Source organism: Gossypium hirsutum, chromosome A10, assembly GCF_007990345.1.
Source record: "Gossypium hirsutum isolate 1008001.06 chromosome A10, Gossypium_hirsutum_v2.1, whole genome shotgun sequence".
Taxonomy (NCBI): domain Eukaryota; kingdom Viridiplantae; phylum Streptophyta; class Magnoliopsida; order Malvales; family Malvaceae; genus Gossypium; species Gossypium hirsutum.
In genome coordinates this window covers 5,162,186-5,181,808 of record NC_053433.1, presented here as the reverse complement: position 1 = coordinate 5,181,808, position 19,623 = coordinate 5,162,186, and the positions used below count along the sequence as shown (strand labels likewise).

The 19,623-nt window shown below is 36.5% G+C and overlaps 1 protein-coding gene across 1 annotated transcript; it reads right to left on the bottom strand.

The window, feature by feature from the left end:
- Positions 1-15,128: 15,128 nt before the first annotated feature.
- Positions 15,129-19,301, bottom strand: LOC107897463 (alanine aminotransferase 2, mitochondrial). The gene is made up of 15 exons (XM_041079665.1): positions 19,034-19,301; positions 18,773-18,823; positions 18,461-18,511; positions 18,243-18,308; positions 18,094-18,155; positions 17,797-17,875; positions 17,605-17,709; positions 17,401-17,511; positions 16,987-17,124; positions 16,831-16,905; positions 16,606-16,726; positions 16,343-16,497; positions 15,968-16,042; positions 15,564-15,767; positions 15,129-15,451 (listed from the first exon to the last, which is right to left on the bottom strand). The coding sequence occupies exons 1-15, from the start codon at positions 19,070-19,072 to the stop codon at positions 15,335-15,337; spliced, it is 1,449 nt and encodes a 482-aa protein (XP_040935599.1). The 5' UTR covers positions 19,073-19,301; the 3' UTR covers positions 15,129-15,334.
- Positions 19,302-19,623: the final 322 nt, after the last annotated feature.

Below are 19,623 nucleotides of genomic sequence, written 5' to 3'. Positions count from 1 at the left end.
TATTATGTTCTCGAATTCTTGGACTCGGTTACCCATATTATTGCTTTTTAATGTGAATTTGGCCTTGCATTCACAAGAGAGATAAGCAAGGACTAAGGTGGGCAAACGTGGCTAGCATTGTCAAGTTGAGTGAAAATACCTCGGTGAAAGTGAAAGTAAAACCATTCTCATAATGGTCCTTGACAATGCTCGGCTATTTTATTCTTCTAATCTAAAAAAAATTAATATTTACAAAAATAATTTTGGTTTAAAAATACTCACCCAAATGACTTGAAATAAATAGTAAAATTTGGTTATGAGAATTAAATGGCTGGCATTATTATTTTTTTATTAAAAAAATTATTTTTATGATTTAGGACACTAGATAGTCAACACTTACATATTTTTTTTCAAAAAATAATTTTTTTAGATGCTGGCACAGTGATGATTGGTATCTTTTTATTTGATTAAAAAAATAATTTGTTTGGGTGTGGTATCGGCCAACAAATGGCTAAAATCACTAAACAAAAGAGATTGAGAATATTGCAACATAATATTTTTTTTATTTTTTTTATTTCTCAAGTTTAATTATATATTTTATATTTTAAAATAATATTGAAATACTTATCATGTTTTTCAATTATTATTGCATCACTCACATTATTATTAAATTTAAAAATTAATTTAAAATAACATGTTAATATTGTAAACGGGCCAATTTGTCCGGGTCCACCAAAATACAAAATAAATAAAAATTAAACTCAATTAATAGTCCAACGTCCAGAATTATTACAATAGCCTAAATAAACCCAGACCCGATACCCATTACAAGCCCAAACCTAAATTAAATATAACCCAAATCAAAGCAAGCCTAATAGGCCCATCTCTTTAACAGTTTCATAAACCCTAGGTCACCCCACTTTTGTGTCGCAACTAGACAACCCCCTCATGTACGGCCTCCGTGCGCCCAAAGACTGGCTCCGTACGCTCCAGCGCTCCAACAGTCATGCTCCACGTCAAGCGCCACGTACCACCGCGCCAACGGGCTCTGTACCTGCGAAGAAACAGACAAACAACAGCAGCAACAACAGCCAATACGAAAGCAAAGAAAGAAAAATTGTATCTTTTATTTTTATTTTGAACATTCGGCTATAAAGCCTATGATTTTCGATTGTAAAGGCTCTTTTTTTTTACGAACACACAAATATTAAGCACACGGAAATACAAAATACAAAAAAATCAAGCCGAAATTTTTTGAAAGGGATTTCAAGTTCCATTTTTCTTTTCCTTTTTTGAATGGATTTTCTTCTTTGAAGTTTGCATGTGTTTTTTTAGCATAAGAAAATAAGAAAAAGAGAAGAGTTTACCTGATTACACTTGCGGTTCTGTCGTCGGAGTCTCTCTGGCATGGAAACGAAACCAAAAAAAAGGCTTTGGGTTTTGGCGGTGGTGGAGGCACATTATGTACCGCTGAAGCCCAAGAGTCGGCCAAAGGGTAAAAGGTTAAGAGGGTTTCGAAAGGGGGCTTTAAGGCTCTTTGAGCAAATGACATGCCGAATGAAATTTTAGGGCAAATTTTGGGTTTATATATATGCGTAAAACGGCGTCGTTTTAAGCCGTGAGTATTGGTGTTGGAATTTGCTTTAAGGCTCTTTGAGCAAATGACATGCTGAATGAAATTTTAGGGCAAATTTTGGGTTTATATATATGCGTAAAACGGCGTCGTTTTAAGCCGTGAGTATTAAGCCGTGAGTATTGGTGTTGAAACGGCATCGTTTCATGGCATGACCCACATGCGTGACCCTACCCGGGAAGGATCCGTGTGTTTCCCATCAATGGGGAATTTGCTCATTTAGTCCTCCCTCATTTTCACTACTATTCAATTTCATTCAATTTCCCTTTTTAATTTGGACTCTTTTGTTTTACTTTGGCTTGATTTAGTCCCTTGACCTTTTGAAGGTAGAACGTGAGAACGACGTCGTTCTGGCGATAGGGTACAATTGCCCATTTAGTCCTTTTCTTGCGACGCGCGTTCCAATATGGTCCTTATGCGTTTATTATTTTACGCTTTTCGCCCCGAATTTTATTTTCGTTCTGATTTGGTCCTTAGTTATTTGGATTTTAACCCTTTTTTATTTATTTTAATATTCTATTTGGTATTTATCTTAAATCATCGTTTCTGTTTCATTAGTTATATTAAAGGGTTTTATCATATATTATTTAATTTATCATACATTATATAATGTATACATATATCTACTTAGGCTTTAATCATTTTTAACTATGAATTGAAAATTTGTAATATATTTTATTTTTAAATTATTTTATTATTAATCTAAGGTTTTCATATATTATTTATTTTGGATTTATGTTATTCGTTTTGTGCTGCTACATATGTATATTTCCACTTTAAAACTTGATGCATCCTTAAAATCGTTTTATCATTCATTTAAAAATTCTCATATATTTTTATATACACATATTCATATTCATATTTTATCCTCATATTCGATTCTTTTTTTATATATAGCGTAGATATTATTTAAAATTTTTTTTATATGTACATGGTTATCTTCAAATAGATATTTCTTTTAAAAAATTATTTTGTACATTATTTGATTCAAATTTCCTCTTTTATAATATCTATTTTTATAACAAGTTATGTGTATACTTAGTTTCTTTTACATATATAAATTATTTCAAATTTTGCATGTGTTATTCACTTATGATTTTCTTTATATATAGTTTTTGTATCGATTTGCCTCATAATAGCCCTTAATTTTTATATTGTTTTGTATGTTGATTGGTTTTTGTTACATATATATATTACTCCATAGATCGTCGTTACATATTATTTATTGGTTGTGTTGTATCGTTATATTATTATTTTTGTCATTGTATAATTATATCAATTATTTCCCATGCATTATCGTAATCGGGTTATATTTTTTAGGTTAGTTATACTTAATTATTAGTTTGTTAATTGATCGTATCTCATGTGAGTATATTATTTCATATCATTGTTTTCCACTTGGTTTATGAAATTTGGTTTTATAAGGTCCAAATCTTTAATATTAATTTCGTTTTAAGCTATTTTTATAATTATTCTTTTAAAAAATTCACTAAAACGAAGGCAATACTCGATGTTTGGCAATTCGGGAATCGTGCTCTATCGTGCTGGATTGTGATTTCCCGTTTGTTCAAAACAATCGAATATTCCTTTGGAATTTCACTCATGTCTTTAAAAACTCCTCAAAACGAAGGTAATACTCGATGTTTGGCAATTCGGGGAACCGTGCCCTATCTTGCTAGGTTGCGATTTCCTGTTTGTTCAAAATAATCGAATATTCCTTTAGAATTTCACTCATGTTCTCTAAATTCTAAAATAAGGCAATATCCGATGTCTAGAAATTCGAGGAATCGTGCCCTACCGTGCTGGGTTTTGATTTTTTTTCGTTGGACTAAATAATTGGGTATCCTTTTGCGGTTTTCAACATATAAACTTTTGGAAGTCAAAATTTATCGCGTTTTCGAGGGTACAAAGGATCGTGTCCTATCGTGTTGGATGTGATGCTGTATTCCTTTGAAATAAGAGAATTTTGACGACCAACTTGGGCTATTCAAATGTTTATAGAAGGAACCACATTTCAAAAAAAACATTTTTAAATCTTAGACATAAGGACAGTATTTAATCGATTTGGTACCAATTTTGGGCGTAGTGAGGGTGTTAATCCTTCCTCATACGTAACCGACTCCCGAACCTGTGTTCTCATATTTTCGTAAGACAAAAATCGTTGTTTTAATAAATATTTTATTAGAATAACTAAATTTCTAGGTGATCCGATCACACCTAAACAAAAAGATCGGTGGCGACTCCACATTTTATTTTCAAAACGTCGATTGCCCGCTTTTCTTTAAAAGATTAAAAAAAGGTTTCGACAGCTTGGCAACTCCACTGGGGACCAGAATCAAGAGAGTCTAGCCATAAAATTGATTGTTTGCTGTCCTTTTGTCAAAAAACCGAAAACTTGTTTTAAAAATCATGTTTCTTTCGATTGCATTCGTTTGTATGATTGACATGGTGCGGGTCTTGTAGAATAATACTGCATTTCATTGTATGACCATTGTGGTCACACCTTCTAAGTGGGAGTAAGAAACTATGCTTTCATGAGGTTTTCACCTCCGCATGGGCTAGTGGATTGCTTCTGGGGTACATCTGTACCTGTAATTTCGTGAGATTTTCATCTCCGTATGGTCATAGGGAAATGTATCCCCCTGAATCGAACTCGATCTATATGAGCCTATAATGGGTGAAGATTGAGGAATCTGCTGGTTCAGGTACCTTATCTCTAGAACCGAACCACATATAGTGAACCTTAAGAGCTATCCTTGGGTGAAGCCGCATCAAGCCTTAGTATTTACTCGTATGTGTGTTGTAATTATTGTTTATGTGCTTGCATTTTATCACTATCATTTGATACTAACCTGTGTTTTGTTTTGATTGTATTTTGCATGACATTGCATACTAAAGGGGGTATTGATTCGTATTCGATTACCAAGTTAGAAAGTTTGACATGGAGAATGAATTTCTAAATAAAGTTGAGGATAATGCAGCCGTCCGTGCATTGTCAGAGAAGTTACAATCAGAGAGAGGGGATAGCTTGGCAGAAGGATATACATCAGAGTTGCAAGAATTCACTTGCGTCAATGTAGTACAGAATGAGTTGTAAGAGTTGAAAGATATATGGTCTCGTTGGGATGAAGGGACTAAGCAGTTGTTTCATCAAAGCTATAGTGATATATTCTATTTGCTAGACATTAGAGTGGACAAACATCTATTCCGAGTTATGGTGCAATTTTGGAATTCTACTTACAAGTGTTTCACTTTTGGAGAAGTGGATTTAGTACCTACCATGGAGGAATACACTACCCTGCTTAGGTGTCCGAAAGTTCAAGTTAGAAAGACTTATGCCAGGGTTTTTAATGGTCAGACTTTCGCGAAGAAATTGATAAACATTTCAGGGATGAGCGAGCCTTGGGTCACTGCTCGGATTCAACAAAAAGGAGATAGTAAATGTATCCCTTAGGAGAATTTGTGAGATTTGGTTTTAACGCATCCAAATGAAAGAAAGAGGGTTGATATCTTCACCTTAAGCATCTATGGATTGGTGATTTTTCTTAAGGCTTTAAGGCACGTGGATGAGGCAGTTACCGACTTATTCGATCGTCTTGAGAAGGGAATCACACCTGTACCGGTAATATTAGCTGAGACGTTCAGATCCTTGAGCACGTGTCGGAAGATGAGAGAGGGGCGGTTTATTGGATGTGCACAACTATTGATGGTGTGGTTTCATGGGCACTTTTGGAAGGTAGACAAGGTTTCTTATCAGGTCTTTTCTAAAGGTTATTCCCCGTTAAAAGAGGAGGCAGCTATACAAATGAGAAAGGATATCTCGGAGGAGAAGTGGATGGAAATTTTTCAAAACCTTTAGGAGGGGGATATCGAGTGGAGAGCTTATTGGATGGTTCCTTATGAGATCATGTATCGATGTGGCAACTTTGATTGGGTGCTGTTGTTAGGAATTTGGGGAGCTACTGAGTATACTCTATTGCTTGCGTTAAGGTAATAAATCGAGGTAGTTTGTACCCACGACCTACGGACTTGCTCAGTGTGAATTCTCCTTTAAAGGTGCCCACTACAAGAAGAAAGTTCGGGAGCTATCGGATGCTTGGAAGCAAACTCGCTGGATGAAGAGGTTGGCTGTTGGTTCTATGGCAACGCCTGAATATGATGGATGGTTTAGGAAGAGGTTAATGATAATGTTGCTAGGCCAAGCTTGGAAAATACTTAACTTATGGTGGAACAATTACAAATCGCCCCGTCAGAGTTGGAAATTATAAAGCAAGACTTCGAGAAGAAGAGTTCAGAGTTTGGGAAAAAAGAAAGAGAATATGCACCTGAGATCAGACGCTGATGTCTAGAGGTCAGAAACTGAGAAGTGGAGAAAAGGGAAAACTAAGGCCGAAGAAGATCTAGTCAGCTTGAAGACTGATTATAAGAATCTATGCCTATCTATGAGGACTGCAGGGTTAGGTAAAACTTTCGAACAATGGCACCATGAAATTCGTGAGGAAAAGACCAAAGCAGACCGATGGGAAAGGAAATTCTGAGAAGCTCAGGCACGAAATGAGGATTTAGAGAAGAGTCTGTCAGAAAGCAGAAATGAACGAGGTGAATTAAGGGCTAGAGTGGCAAAACTCAAGAAGTCTCTTCATCAGTACCGAAGCCGTAATACCGCAACGGAGTTGAGAGCAAGCTTGAGCAAGATAGAAGAAATGAAAGGAAAAATAGAAGAATTAGAAGCATCACTACAAAATTGTGAGATGCGGATTCAGTTTTTCGAGGCAAATGAGGACCGTTGGAAACGGCAGCTTCACCATACTCAAGACCAAGTCAGAAACAGGGATTACCTTATGGAGAAAGCCATAACCCAGATTCGGGGGGTAGCTGACTACTTACAAGTTTTAGTGGTACAAGGGGACACACTGAGCGTAAAGTACAAGTTGGAGTCAGATCGCGAGCAGGAGCTAGCCTCGTTACTTAGGAATATTAAGACTTTGAGCATTAGAGTGAAGTTTTATTTGTAACTCAACTTTATGTAAAAGAATTTTATTTTCTAGTGAAGTTTTCTAAAGGGAATTGAATCAAAATTGATGCCTCATTTGCATTCATACATTTGCATTACATCACATCATTATGCACTAAAGGTCATAAAAGGTTTAATTAAAAATCATTTCAGTAACCTAGAAACCAACGAAAAGCTACCAACTACGCACCCCTACGGTACAAGGAAAAAGTCAATGGATAAAAGACTTGAGAAATTTAAGCAAATGCAAAAGGACATGCAGGAACAAATACAGTCTCAGATGGAAAAGTAGCTAGCCAAGATTCAGCGAGAGATGAAGGAGCAAATGATGGAATCCCAAAGAGAGATGATGAGTCAGTTATCCCAATTACTGATGGGAAGAACGGATAAAGGAAAGGGCTCCATGGACAATGTTGAGGAAACTAATGGAGATCCTCATTATCCCCTTGGCTTCACTTCGACACATGTACCGACGAAGTCCGAGATTAATCTACAAAGACCATCTGTTACGATCATGCCTCAGCAGATTCAGACCGAAGCTTCGATACCGATGAATTTCCAAGTCAGCTCAAGCTCTAACCTCGTTAATAACCTGAATTATCCACCCGTTCCCAATTTGGATGAAGTTGCAGAAGAAGAAAAGGCAAGGATAGAATCGCAAAAACAATTGGAAGAACGGTGTAAATGGCTAGAGGAAAAATTCAAAGCTATGGAAAGCGCCGATAGTCATCACGGGATTGATGCTAAGGACTTGAGTTTGGTCCCAGACTTGGTCCTTTCCCCCAAATTCAAAATGCCTGAGTTTGAGAAATACAATAGAACGAGCTGTCCTGAAGCTCACATCACTATGTTTTACAGGCGAATAACGGGATACATCAACAACGACCAGCTATTAATTTACTGCTTTCAAGATAGTCTAGTTGGGCGGCATCTAAATGGTATAACCAATTGAGCCGTGCTAGGATTAATTCGTGGAAAGACCTAGCTCAAGCCTTTATGAAACAATATAATCATGTGACGGACATGACTCTTGACAGGATCACTCTCTAGAATATGGAGAAGAAATCAAATGAAAGTTTCATGCAGTATGCGCAAAGATGGAGAGAAGTTGCCATACAAGTTCAGCCGCCGCTTCTAGAAAAGGAAACCACGATGCTCTTTATCAACACTTTGAAGGCGTCTTTTATCACTCATATGTTGGGAAGCGCCACCAAAAGCTTCTCAAACATAGTGATGACGAGTGAAATGATTAAAAATGCTGTGAGGAACGGTAAAATAGAAGCAGAAAAAAGTACCAGAAAGTCGGCCCCGAGAAAAAGAGATAATGAAGTGAACAACACGAGCACATTCAGTAAGGGTCAGTCCAAATCACCGTAAATCAACCAAAGACGGTGACCACCAGTCAACATAGCACTGTGAGACAAGAATCCAACGCGAGGGAGAACACAGAAAAGCCGCAGTTCACCCCTATATCCATGACGTATAGGGAGCTGTACCAGAACCTATTCAATACTCATGTAGTGTCCCCTTTTTACCTGAAGCCACTACAGCCCCTGTATCCCAAATGGTATGACACAAACACCCAATGTGAATACCACTCGGGAATCACCGGGCATTCGATTGAAAACTGCACCGCGTTCAAGAAAGTAGTTGAAAGACTCATTAAAATGGGGATTGTGAGGTTTGATGACCCAACCGTACCCAATGTAGCAGGAAATCCGCTCCCCAATTATACCGACCAAGGAGTGAACGGGATAAGTGAAGGCAGGAACAAGAAGATCAAATGTGAGGTTGCAGAGGTCAGGACCCCATTGAGACGGGTCTGGAAGGAGATGGTCAAGAGAGGATTGATCGCGTTGGATTCGAGGGAAGAATCTAAAGAAGAGAGAAACTACTGCGAGTTTCACAACGAGGTGGGGCATGAAATCCAAGAGTGTGTAGAGTTTAAGGCCCTAGTACAAAACATGATGAACAATAAAGAAATAGAGTTTTATGAAGAAGCAAAAAACCCCGGAGAAGGAGATATATGTGCATTAGAGGGAGAATCGACGGCGCAGAATCAAACAATTAACTACCCCGTGGTTATCATATTGTGACCCAAAAATAATGAAGCTAGAGTGCAAATGCCACCGAGGGTCATAATCCAAAGACCTGTAGTCTTCCCCTACAAAGACAGAAAAAGGGTTCCATGGAATTATGATTGTAACGTAATGATTCTGGGAAAGGAAAGCCTAGCTGATGCTTCAAAAGACGACCAAGATAGGGGCTCCTATACACGTAGCGGGAGAAGTTACGATACAGCAAATGAGAAGGCACAAGCCGTAAAAGGAAAAGCCCCAGTGGTCGAAGAGATGAAGGAAAAAAGCGGCCAAATTTGAAATTTCTGTTAATGAGCCAATTAACAAAAATGAGACTGAGGAGTTTTTAAAATTCCTAAAACACAACGAATACAGTGTGGTGGAACAGCTACGTAAACAACCAGCTCGTATCTCAGTGATGGCCTTACTTTTAAGCTCGGAAGTCTATCGTAGCGCGCTGATGAAAGTGTTGAATGAAACATATGTTGCCAATGATATCTCCGTCAACAAGCTGGATCGCTTGGTTAGTAACATAAATGCTGACAACTATATCTTTTTCAATGACGACGAGATACCACCGGTGGCAGGGGGTTGACTAAAGCTTTACACATCACCGTTCGCTGTAAAGGATATATGCTGCCAGGCGTACTGATTGACAATGGGTCGGACTTGAATGTCCTGCTATTGACTACACTAAACAGATTACCCATAGACAGCTCCCACATGAAAGAGTTTCAGAACATAGTGAAAGTATTCGATGGCACGGAGAGAAGGATGATGGGCAGAATCGAGGTACCTCTTCAGATCGGGCCAAACACATATGAGGTAGATTTCCTGGTGATGGATATCAAACCCTCATACAACTGCTTATCGGGAAGAACCTGGATACATTCAGCTGAGGCAGTACCTTCATCGTTGCATCAAAAGTTGAAGTTAGTATCAGAGGAGCGATTGATAACGATAAATACTGAAGAGGATATCATTGCAGCTGTAAGCAGTAATGCGCCCTATTTGGAGACAGATGGCGAAGCAATTGAATGTTCATTTCGGTCTTTGAAATTTGTTAATGCGACGTTCATCACTGAGGGAAGTAAGATTCTGACGCCAAAATTGTCCAAAACTACGAGGATGAGCCTACAGTTGATGGTTGGAAAAGGGGCCCTACCCGGAAGAGGACTTGGGAGACATCTCCAATGAAGGGTTGAAACGCCAGTATTGGAGGACAAGAGAGACCGCTTAGGCTTAATATTTAAGCCAGATGCGAGACAAAGGAGAAAGGAGCTGGAAAAGAAGCAAGAGAGACGAAGAGCATGGTAAACGGGAGAGAAAATCAAATGGGAGCTAATGATATTCCCCCTATATCGAAAAACTTTGTGTCCGGGGGAATCATTCATCTCGAGAGAAGCACGCCAAGAAAAGAAGCCATAGAAGAAATGTTGGAAAGCTTAGACATCAACGCCACATACGAAGAAAAGATCGGAGGAGAAAATTTGTCAGGCATTTGCCCCTATATACCTGGAAGTGTTTTGGATAACTGAACTGCGGAAGAGATTCCTGTAGTTTTTAGAACTGATTCAGAGTAATGTCCAAAACACACTTATTGCTCTAGGCCTAGGAGTAATAAGAATCTTTTGTGAAATAGGGCTTATGTTTAAAAATGTTATTTCAATGAAATGCACAGTTATTATCATTTTGAGCAGATATTCTTTCATTCTTTCAATTTCATTCATAATATATACGATTACTTTCGGATTCTTTTGCTATTCGAACATTCTTCTAAATATTCTTTCATTCTTCATTCATAATCATACCATACGGATAAGTATTCTTAAATTCTTTTGGTTCTTTATATCTTTCTTCATCCTCATAACAAGTCCTTAGATATCAATGATATGAGTGACACTGCTAGCGGCTCAGAGTCTCCTTTTGAGTGAGATATGTGTATGGAGGATTCTCAGGATTTTGAAGATGATCAAGGCTGTGACCTATCTCTTGATTTGTTGAGGATGGTAGAACAAGACGAGAAACAAATCCTACCTCACAAAGAATCAGTAGAAATTGTGAGCTTAGGAGAGGGACAAAAGGTGAAGATCGAAACTTGTATCACCATGGAGATGAAGCGAGACCTTATTGAATTACTTCAAGAATTCAAAGATGTATTCGCATGGTCATACCAAGATATGCTCGGGTTAAACACTGATACTGTGGTGCACCGACTCCCTATAAAGGAAGAATGTTAGCCAGTTCAGCAAAAACTCCGAAGAATGAGGCCCGACGTCTTGCTAAAAATAAAAGAAGAGGTTAGAAAGCAGTTTGACGCTGGATTTTTAAGGTGGTAAAATACTCCGAGTGGGTAGCCAACATCGTCCCCGTTCCAAAGAAGGATAGAAAAATACGAATGTGTGTAGACTACAGAGATTTGAACAAAGCCAGCTCAAAAGATAATTTCCCACTACCTCATATCGACACTTTAGTGGACAACACGGTAGGACACTCACCGTTTTCCTTCATGGATGGTTTCTTTTGATATAACTAGATCAAGATGCATTCTGAAGACATGGAGAAAACCACATTTGTAGCCATGTGGGGCACGTTCTGCTACAAGGTGATGCAGTTTGGACTGAAAAATGCGGGGGCAACATATCAAAGGGCCATGGTAACCCTGTTTCATGACATGATGCATAAAGAAATCGAAGTTTATGTCAATAATATGATTACAAAGTCCCGAACAGAGAAGGAGCACATACAAGTCTTGAGGAAGTTGTTCTTAAAGTTGAGGAAGTTTCAGCTAAAGCTCAATCTGGCCAAATGTACCTTCGGAGCCAAGTCTAGAAAGCTTATCGGATTCGTGGTTAGTGAGAAAAGGATTGAGATCGATCCAGACAAAGTCAAAGCCATACAAGATCTATCTCTGCCGCGTACCCAGAAAGAGGTTCGAGGCTTTCTAAGGAGATTAAATTACATCGCTCGGTTCATTTCACAACTAATCGAAAAATGTGACCCTGTTTTTCGCCTCCTCAAGAAACATAACCCAGGTGAATGGGATGAAGAATGCCAAAAGGCTTTCGACAAGGTCAAATAGTACTTATCCAACGCTCCGGTGCTGATGCCACCTAACCCTGATAAGCCATTGATACTGTATTTGGCAGTATTTGAGAATTCCATGGGATACGTACTGGGTCAGCATGATGAGTCAGGAAGGAAAGAAAAAGCTATTTACTATCTTAGTAAAAAGTTCATTAAATGTGAGACAAGGTACCCGCCAATAGAAAAGTTGAGTTGCGCCCTAGTTTAGACAACCCGAAGGTTGAGGCAGTATATGTTGTACCACACTACTTGGCTCATCTCTAAGCTGAACCCTTTAAAGTACATGATGGAGTCAACAGCTTTGAATGGAAGGATGGCCCGATGGAAAATTCTGCTATCTAAATTCGACATAGTCTATGTGAACCAAAAAACAGTAAAAGGGAGTGCAATAGCAGATTTTCTGGCCAGTAGAGCTTCGGAAGACTACGAGTCTTTAAACTTCGATTTCCCGAATGAGGACCTGATGTGTGTTGTGACCACTGAAGAAGGTGCTCCGGAAGAACTTCCCTGGAAATTAAACTTCGATGGGGCGTCAAATACTGTGGGTAATGGAATCGGGGCAGTCTTGGTATCCCCGAACTGAGATCATTATCCATTTACTAGTAAATTGGATTTTGATTGTACGAATAACATGGCAGAATACGAAACATGCATCATGGGTATCCGTGCAGCCATAGAACGCAAGATTAAAGTGCTAGAGGTGTATGGAGATTCTGCGCTAGTAATTTATCAACTCAAGGGAGAATGGGAGACCAGAGACCCCAAGTTGATCGATTATCGGAAACTGATCCTTGAGTTAGTTAAAGAGTTCAATGACATTACTTTCCGCTACCTTCCACGGGACGAAAATCAGATGGCCGATGCTTTGGCCACCTTAGCTTCCATGATCAAAGTGAACAAACAAGAAGATGTCAAACCCATCCAGACTAAATAATTATTTAGTCTAACGAAGGTAATACTCGATGTTTGGCATATAAAGTTTATATGCTGGGTTTCGATTTTTTCGTCAGACTAAATAATTGGGCATCCTTTTGCGGTTTTCAACATATAAACTTTTGGAAGTCGAAATTTATCGCGTTTTCGAGGGTACAAAGGATGGTGTCCTATCATGTTGGATGTGATGTTGTATTCCTTTGAAACAAGAGAATTTTGACGACCAACTTGGGCTATTCAAATGTTTATAGAAGGAACCACATTTCAAAAAAAATATTTTTAAATCTTAGACATAAGGACAGTATTTAATCGATTTGGTACCAATTTTGGGCGTAATGAGGGTGCTAATCCTTCCTCATACGTAACTGACTCCCGAACCCATGTTCTCATATTTTCGTAAGACCAAAATCGTTGTTTTAATAAATATTTTATTAGAATAACCAAATTTCTAGGTGATCCGATCACACCTAAACAAAAAGATCGGTGGCGACTCCACATTTTATTTTCAAAACGTCGATTCCCCGCTTTTCTTTAAAAGATTGAAAAAAGGTTTCGACAAAAATTATCATATTTGAATTTTCATAATTTTTTAAAATTTTTGTTTTTATTTCGTTAAATGTAACTTGATTGTTGTTAAACTTAAGTATAAATAATAAATTAAACCTAAAAAATTATATTTATTTTTAAATGTAATGATAAATTTTTGGAGGTGGTTTTGATAAAAAATTGTTAAAGTTATATTATTTTAATATATTATTTAAAAACTTCAAAGGAAAATATTTTAAAACTATTTATTAATTTTAATATTGAATTTTATAATTATGAAAATATATTAAAATGCTAAATACAATATCCAAAATGACAGTACTAAACTAGTTAATTTTCAAATCAAAAGTAGATAATTTAAATTTAATATGCACAATTAAATTATATTTTTTATAAAATTAGAGTCTGATTTAATGATTTTCATCTTTTATAATAATTCAAATAAACATTTCTAAATTATTTTTTTTATTTTAAAAAATAACGAGTAATACATTTATAAAATATGTAGTTCAATATATTTTAAATTTAATAATAATGTGAGTGATGCAATAATAATTAAAAAACATGATTAATAGTTCAATATTGTTTTAAAATATAAAATATGTAATTAAACTTGGAAAATAAAAAGATGAGAAAACAAGAAGGGGTTATGTTGCAATATTTCTAATCTATTTTATTGGGTGATTTTGGCCATTTGTTGGCCGGCACCACACCCCCAAAAAATTATATTTTAATCAGATAAAGGTATGTTGACCATTAGCATGCCAACACCCAAAAAAAATTTAAAAAAACACACACATGGGCCATCTAGTGTCTAAAACCCCAAAAATTATTTTTTAATAGAAAAAAATAATGGGGACGGCCATCTAGTTCCAATAACTCAATTTTATTATTCATTTCAAGTCATTTAGATGAATATTTTTGAACTATGATTATTTTTGTAAATATTATTTTTTTAGGGTGAAATGGGTAAAATAGGCACAATGCTCATTTGTTCTTACTGCCATATATACATTATCCCATCTCAAAAGAGTACACATGATGACGACATCCAAAACATCAACCTCGAACAGTTGTACTAAAGTAAAACAATTCTCATGACAATGCTCATTTTTTCTGACTGCCGTATATATGGATTATCCCATCTCAAAAGAGTACACATGTTGACAACATCCAAAACATCACCCTCGAACAATTGTACTCTAAACATCAAAGTTTGGCATTGATCCCTGCATAGCTATTAGGGATTCTATTGGAGAAATAAATAATTAGATTTTAAAATTTTAAAATAAATAATTCATTTTTTTCAAAGTTTTAAGTTAACTTGAATAAAAAAATGTACAACTCAATTAGTTTATGTAAAATTTTGATCAAATTAAAGATAAAAAGATCATTAATGATCTAATCCATCAAGTTGGTGTTTCTTTTTATAAAAATTAAAAGATTCTTGGATGTCAGTATTGAATAACCCAATTAGATATCTATTCCATATAATTTTTCAATCTATACAATTAAACAGAAGTCATTGTTTCCTAAATTACTTGTAGATAGCTTAATGTAAAAGTAATATACTTATTATGATAGCTGAAAAATTGTGATGGTGTAAGTGATAGTGTAATTTTGATGAAACTTTTAAAAGATTGTTTTTTTTACCTTTTCTGTTAAATGATTTTTAATTAAAATTAAATCTCTCGTATTATTAATTTGAGAATTTTAACTCAACTCATAAGTTTCATAAAAGTTTATGACTTGCTTTATCTTAACTCAGTCAATTTAAAAAAATTTCACTCAATTCAACTTGGTTGGATCAATTTTAACAAACAGCAACAATGATTCCGGTGCAGAAGTCTGGCAATCCTTGTAAATAAAATGATCACAAGATTTTCTCACTAAGACATCAAAATTGTAAAAAGACTTGGTGAACAACTAGAAAACATTGGTATATCTTTCCATTAAATAGGAAAGGACAAAAAAGGAAAAGGAAAAGATTAACAGTGTCCATGTCTATATGGGAAAAGTAAAGGACACGTCTTATTGCGAATTCTTGCAAAGGGTACCTCAAACTTAGTCGCGGAATTCATCCATGAAACGTTTATGGAAATCTGTTAGGCGGGTGACGATGGCCGGAATCTTTTCTTCTTGAGGGAGTATTGTGCACCTAAAATGCCAAGTGCCAGGCACCTATGGCCAAACCCACATGTTACTCATTGTTAGAGATGAAAAAATGGCAATTCAATTGGCATAAAATTGCTATATTCTGACCAAAAGCCAACATAATGGCAGGTCAACTTACCTGCCCAAAGCCAGAACCAGGAACAAAAACGATTCCGGTTTCATTGAGGAGACGACGGCAGTAGAATAAATCTGGTGCTGTTTTCACTTCTTCAGCAGCTTTGATTGCCTTTTTAGGCAGATTAATTCTGGGGAAAAGATACATTGCACCTTCTGCCTTGTTGCATGTTATACCTTCCAACTTGTTGAAAGCATCTTCCAGTGTCTGCATGCATTTGGAATTTTGTTAAAAGTCATATAATTTAAATCTACTACCTCACCAACCTCCAAGTTCCCAAATTTCTTGGTTAAGCACCATTTTACAATGGGGGATTTAGCATCCATTCAGGCTACAACAAAACATCAATGGCCACTTTGCACCATGTTCATGTCATTTGAACCAATCAAACCTAAGAGAGGACTAACCTTTGCCCGCCGTGCTAAAGATGAGAGGATTCCATCTCTTTCAGCAATGTATGACTCGTATGATTTGTCTCCAACCTGCAAGTTTCATATGTTCTGTCATTTGCAACAAACATCATATGTCCATAGAAGGTGGTAGAAACTGGAGATGATCAAGATTTTTAGTAGCTTTTACATGGCCCCTATGTAAATTATCACCCATGACAAAGCATAATAGTTGGGAGATTCAAAAGCTTTCTCCAATTATATGTTTCTTCTATAAGAAACAATGCTTATGAGCAGCTAGTCAAAGCTCAAAATCTATTTAGTCCTATTTCATACATCCAATGTCATTTGAATACAAACAGATAACTGGCTTTAAATGGCGAAAGATATAACCTTAGGTGGACTCATGACAAGACTAGCAAGAATTTGACCAGTGATGTTAGAACACAGATTCACAGATGCTAATTTGTATATATGCTCCCTCACATCAGCACCAAACCCAGTAACCTCCATGTAACCTCCCCTTTTTCCACACTCTCCATAATACCCTGGAGACAGTAAAAGAGTTTATATTCTGTGTCAAAATTCCAAACTTTGTATAAGCTCATTCACATTCCGTAAATGAAATAATAGAAATAAGATAAAACCAATGTTACCTTTCGAGACCGACTGAAAAGATACCAAGTGTATATCCTTCTCGCTGTAACCCATAGATCGGGCAACCTTCTTAAAAGAGTGGAATTTCTTTTCAGGAACATAAACATTCTCCTGGTAAACCTGTGAAACCAAGGTGGTTATCAAGGTCAGTGCAAACTTGCCCTTGGGAAAGCGAAGTCATTGTTAACGAATGGTAAAGCAAGAACATATGCAAATCAACCTACCTCATCTGCTAGCAAAACAAGACCTTCTTCCTTGCAGAACTCAACGATTGCCTTCTGGTTTTCCTCAGCAAGAACCTGCAATCAAAATGAGAAAAATGAAATTGCAGGAAACTTTTTCATTTATAATATACTTTTCTGAAAGCATTTCATTGATACCTGTCCTGTTGGGTTGCCTGGATTTATTACAACCAAGGCCCTAACAGTGATGCCATTAGACTTGGCTTCCTGCAGTTGTTTCTTAAGCTCAGATACTTCCAAACCCCATCCTGTAGCTTCATCAAGATAGTAGGGAACCTGTAAAATCCAAAAGAAAGTTGTAACTACAACAACTGGCCGATCAAAAAATGGTTGGACGGTTAAAGGAAATCTCTATTGCCAATCATTTAACGAGTTCTACCGGGAAAGAGAGCTAAGTACTAATCCTCAAGAAACATAACGCAACTTGATATAGGTCAGTTAAAAGCTTGGTCAATGAAGCAAAAAGTGCGTACTTACTTCACTAACAGATAATTAAAGACAGCTTACAAATAACTAAATACTAAATAATGCTTTAAGTTATTATATGCATACCAAAGTTCCACCATGCAGCGCAATTGAAGCGGAGTATAAAGGATACTGAGGGATGGGACAGAGAATTCCATCTTTCTCAGATCTTATCAGCAACTGCATCATCATATGCACCTGGAAACAAGGAAGAAAAATCCAATCTGTCATACATGCTTTCGTGAGGAACTCATGAAATATGTAACAAGAAAGTTTGAGATGGAAACTTACTGCAGGGCTGGCACCATCTGTCATGAAAATATCATTTGGATCAGCAGGAAAACCATCACGAGCCTCGATTGCAGCAGCAATAGTATCACGTAATCCCTTAATTCCCTGATGTGAATAATATGCAAGCATAAATTGATTTCTAATAATAATAATAAGTTGTCAAAATTCCAAGATATGAGCAATCATCAGAACCTGGCTGTGACTGTATGCACCAGTTGCTCTTCCTGGAATTTGATCAAGAATTTTCCTAGCCCGCTCTATGGAGTCCGCACTGCAACAAGCCATGAACCAAATTACATGAGACAAAGGAATGACTGTAAAAGAAAAACTGGTAATCTGCCAAAGTATTCTAGGCTAGATGAAGAGAACATCTCTATATGTTTAAACTTTCGCAGGGCTCAGTAGAAGCTGTTAAAGTTTTCTCAGAAGAAATCTAGAAATTTAACAGAAAAAACAGCAAAGCTGATGGATAATATTAAATCTCAGTACCTGAATAAAGCCTGTGTTTCACTTTTGGCCAAAATGGCTGGATGGTCGCACAATGCAAGAACCTATGGCAGAGATATCCTATTTAGAATTGCTTCATTCACAATGACACAACCTCATGGTAATCAATATCGTCTAGTAATAAAACCAACCTCTCGGAAAAAGGTTACTGACTTCTGACCAAGAGACTGAGGATTTCCAATGTTGCAGTACAGAATCTGCAAAAGAGAACTAGCATTTAACCCCAAATACAAAAATAAAGGTACTAGAGTGTCAAACAATATAAAAGCCTCCTCATTTTATTTCAGGATTGCACACTTTAACTTTACAAGTGTTGATTATAAACCTGTAAAGGAAGAAAGTAATGTACCTCTTGAAAGGGATAAGCCTCTGGCTTAGCCTGTATCTCTTGTTGCAATTTCTGCGAGAGATATTAAGCAACTGTCATTAAAGAACTATTTCGCAAAATTTCAAAGTAAATCCATCTTCATATACCAAACTGTATCAGCAGAATTTACTTCAAAATTTCTAAAACATAATGAAACTGTCAATCATATGGATACCGATGCTGTAATGACCCAAAAGTCATACTCAGGGTGTGCACATAGCATGAGATATATAACTTGACAGAAATAAATTTATTACAAAAACATATAAGAGATGATGCAAACTGGCATACAACCTGCGCAAGGATGACAATCTCACCACGTACAGCATACTGGCATTCAATGACCTGGTAATAAAAGAGAGGATTAGTGATAAGGAAACAGATTGATAACAAAACAAGCACAACACACAAAGCATAAAACCAGATTCAGAAGTGTCGATAAATCAATATCCAACAACAAATCAAACACTAATTTTTTTTTAAAAAATAGAGAAAACAAGATAAACCCAGATTCAGAAATAGTCCAAATAGAAGGAAAAAGAAAAAAAATAGTACCTTGGGGTTAATACTATCAACAGTAACCTGAGGAGCCATTGTTGAAGAAGAAGAAGAAGAAGAAGAAATGGGAATCAGCTACAGTAGTAGGGGAGAAGAAAAGGGTATGGAGAATGGGAAAAAGGAAGTTAGAGAACGTTGAAAGTGATAGTTTTGTCGTGAACTTTGAAGGAGATTTCTTGCATTGCAATCACAAATTTCCGCATCGCTGTTTATATATACACACTACACGAGTTGGAAAACCAGAGGCGAAAAGTAAATAAGTGGCCTTTGAAAGGAGAGAGAGAGAAAATCAAAGCCTATTCGTTGGAAGAAACGAAAATTAACCTGAAATTGTCAGGTGTCCCTTTGCGCCCACTGTTTCAACATTAATGATGTAGCATTCAGTCATTCATCACGTTTAAAATTAAAACTATACATGGTAGAAATTTTAATTTTAGATCTTTTCCATAGAATAATTTTAGATTTTTTAAAAGTAATAAACTGTCGAAATAGTCACTTTTTTTCAAGTTACATTTTAATCATTTCTATTTAAAATATTATGTTTTAGTCATGTACATTATATTATTATAATATTTTAGTTATTAAGC

Coding starts and splice junctions, on each gene's coding strand:
- LOC107897463 (XM_041079665.1), bottom strand. CDS start 19,072: ATGGCTCCTCAGGTTACTGTTGATAGTATTAACCCCAAG. Junction 17,512..17,604: donor CAGATGGTGCCAGCCCTGCA/GTAAGTTTCCAT, acceptor CCTTGTTTCCAG/GTGCATATGATGATGCAGTT. Junction 15,452..15,563: donor CTGGTTCTGGCTTTGGGCAG/GTAAGTTGACCT, acceptor GTTTGGCCATAG/GTGCCTGGCACTTGGCATTT.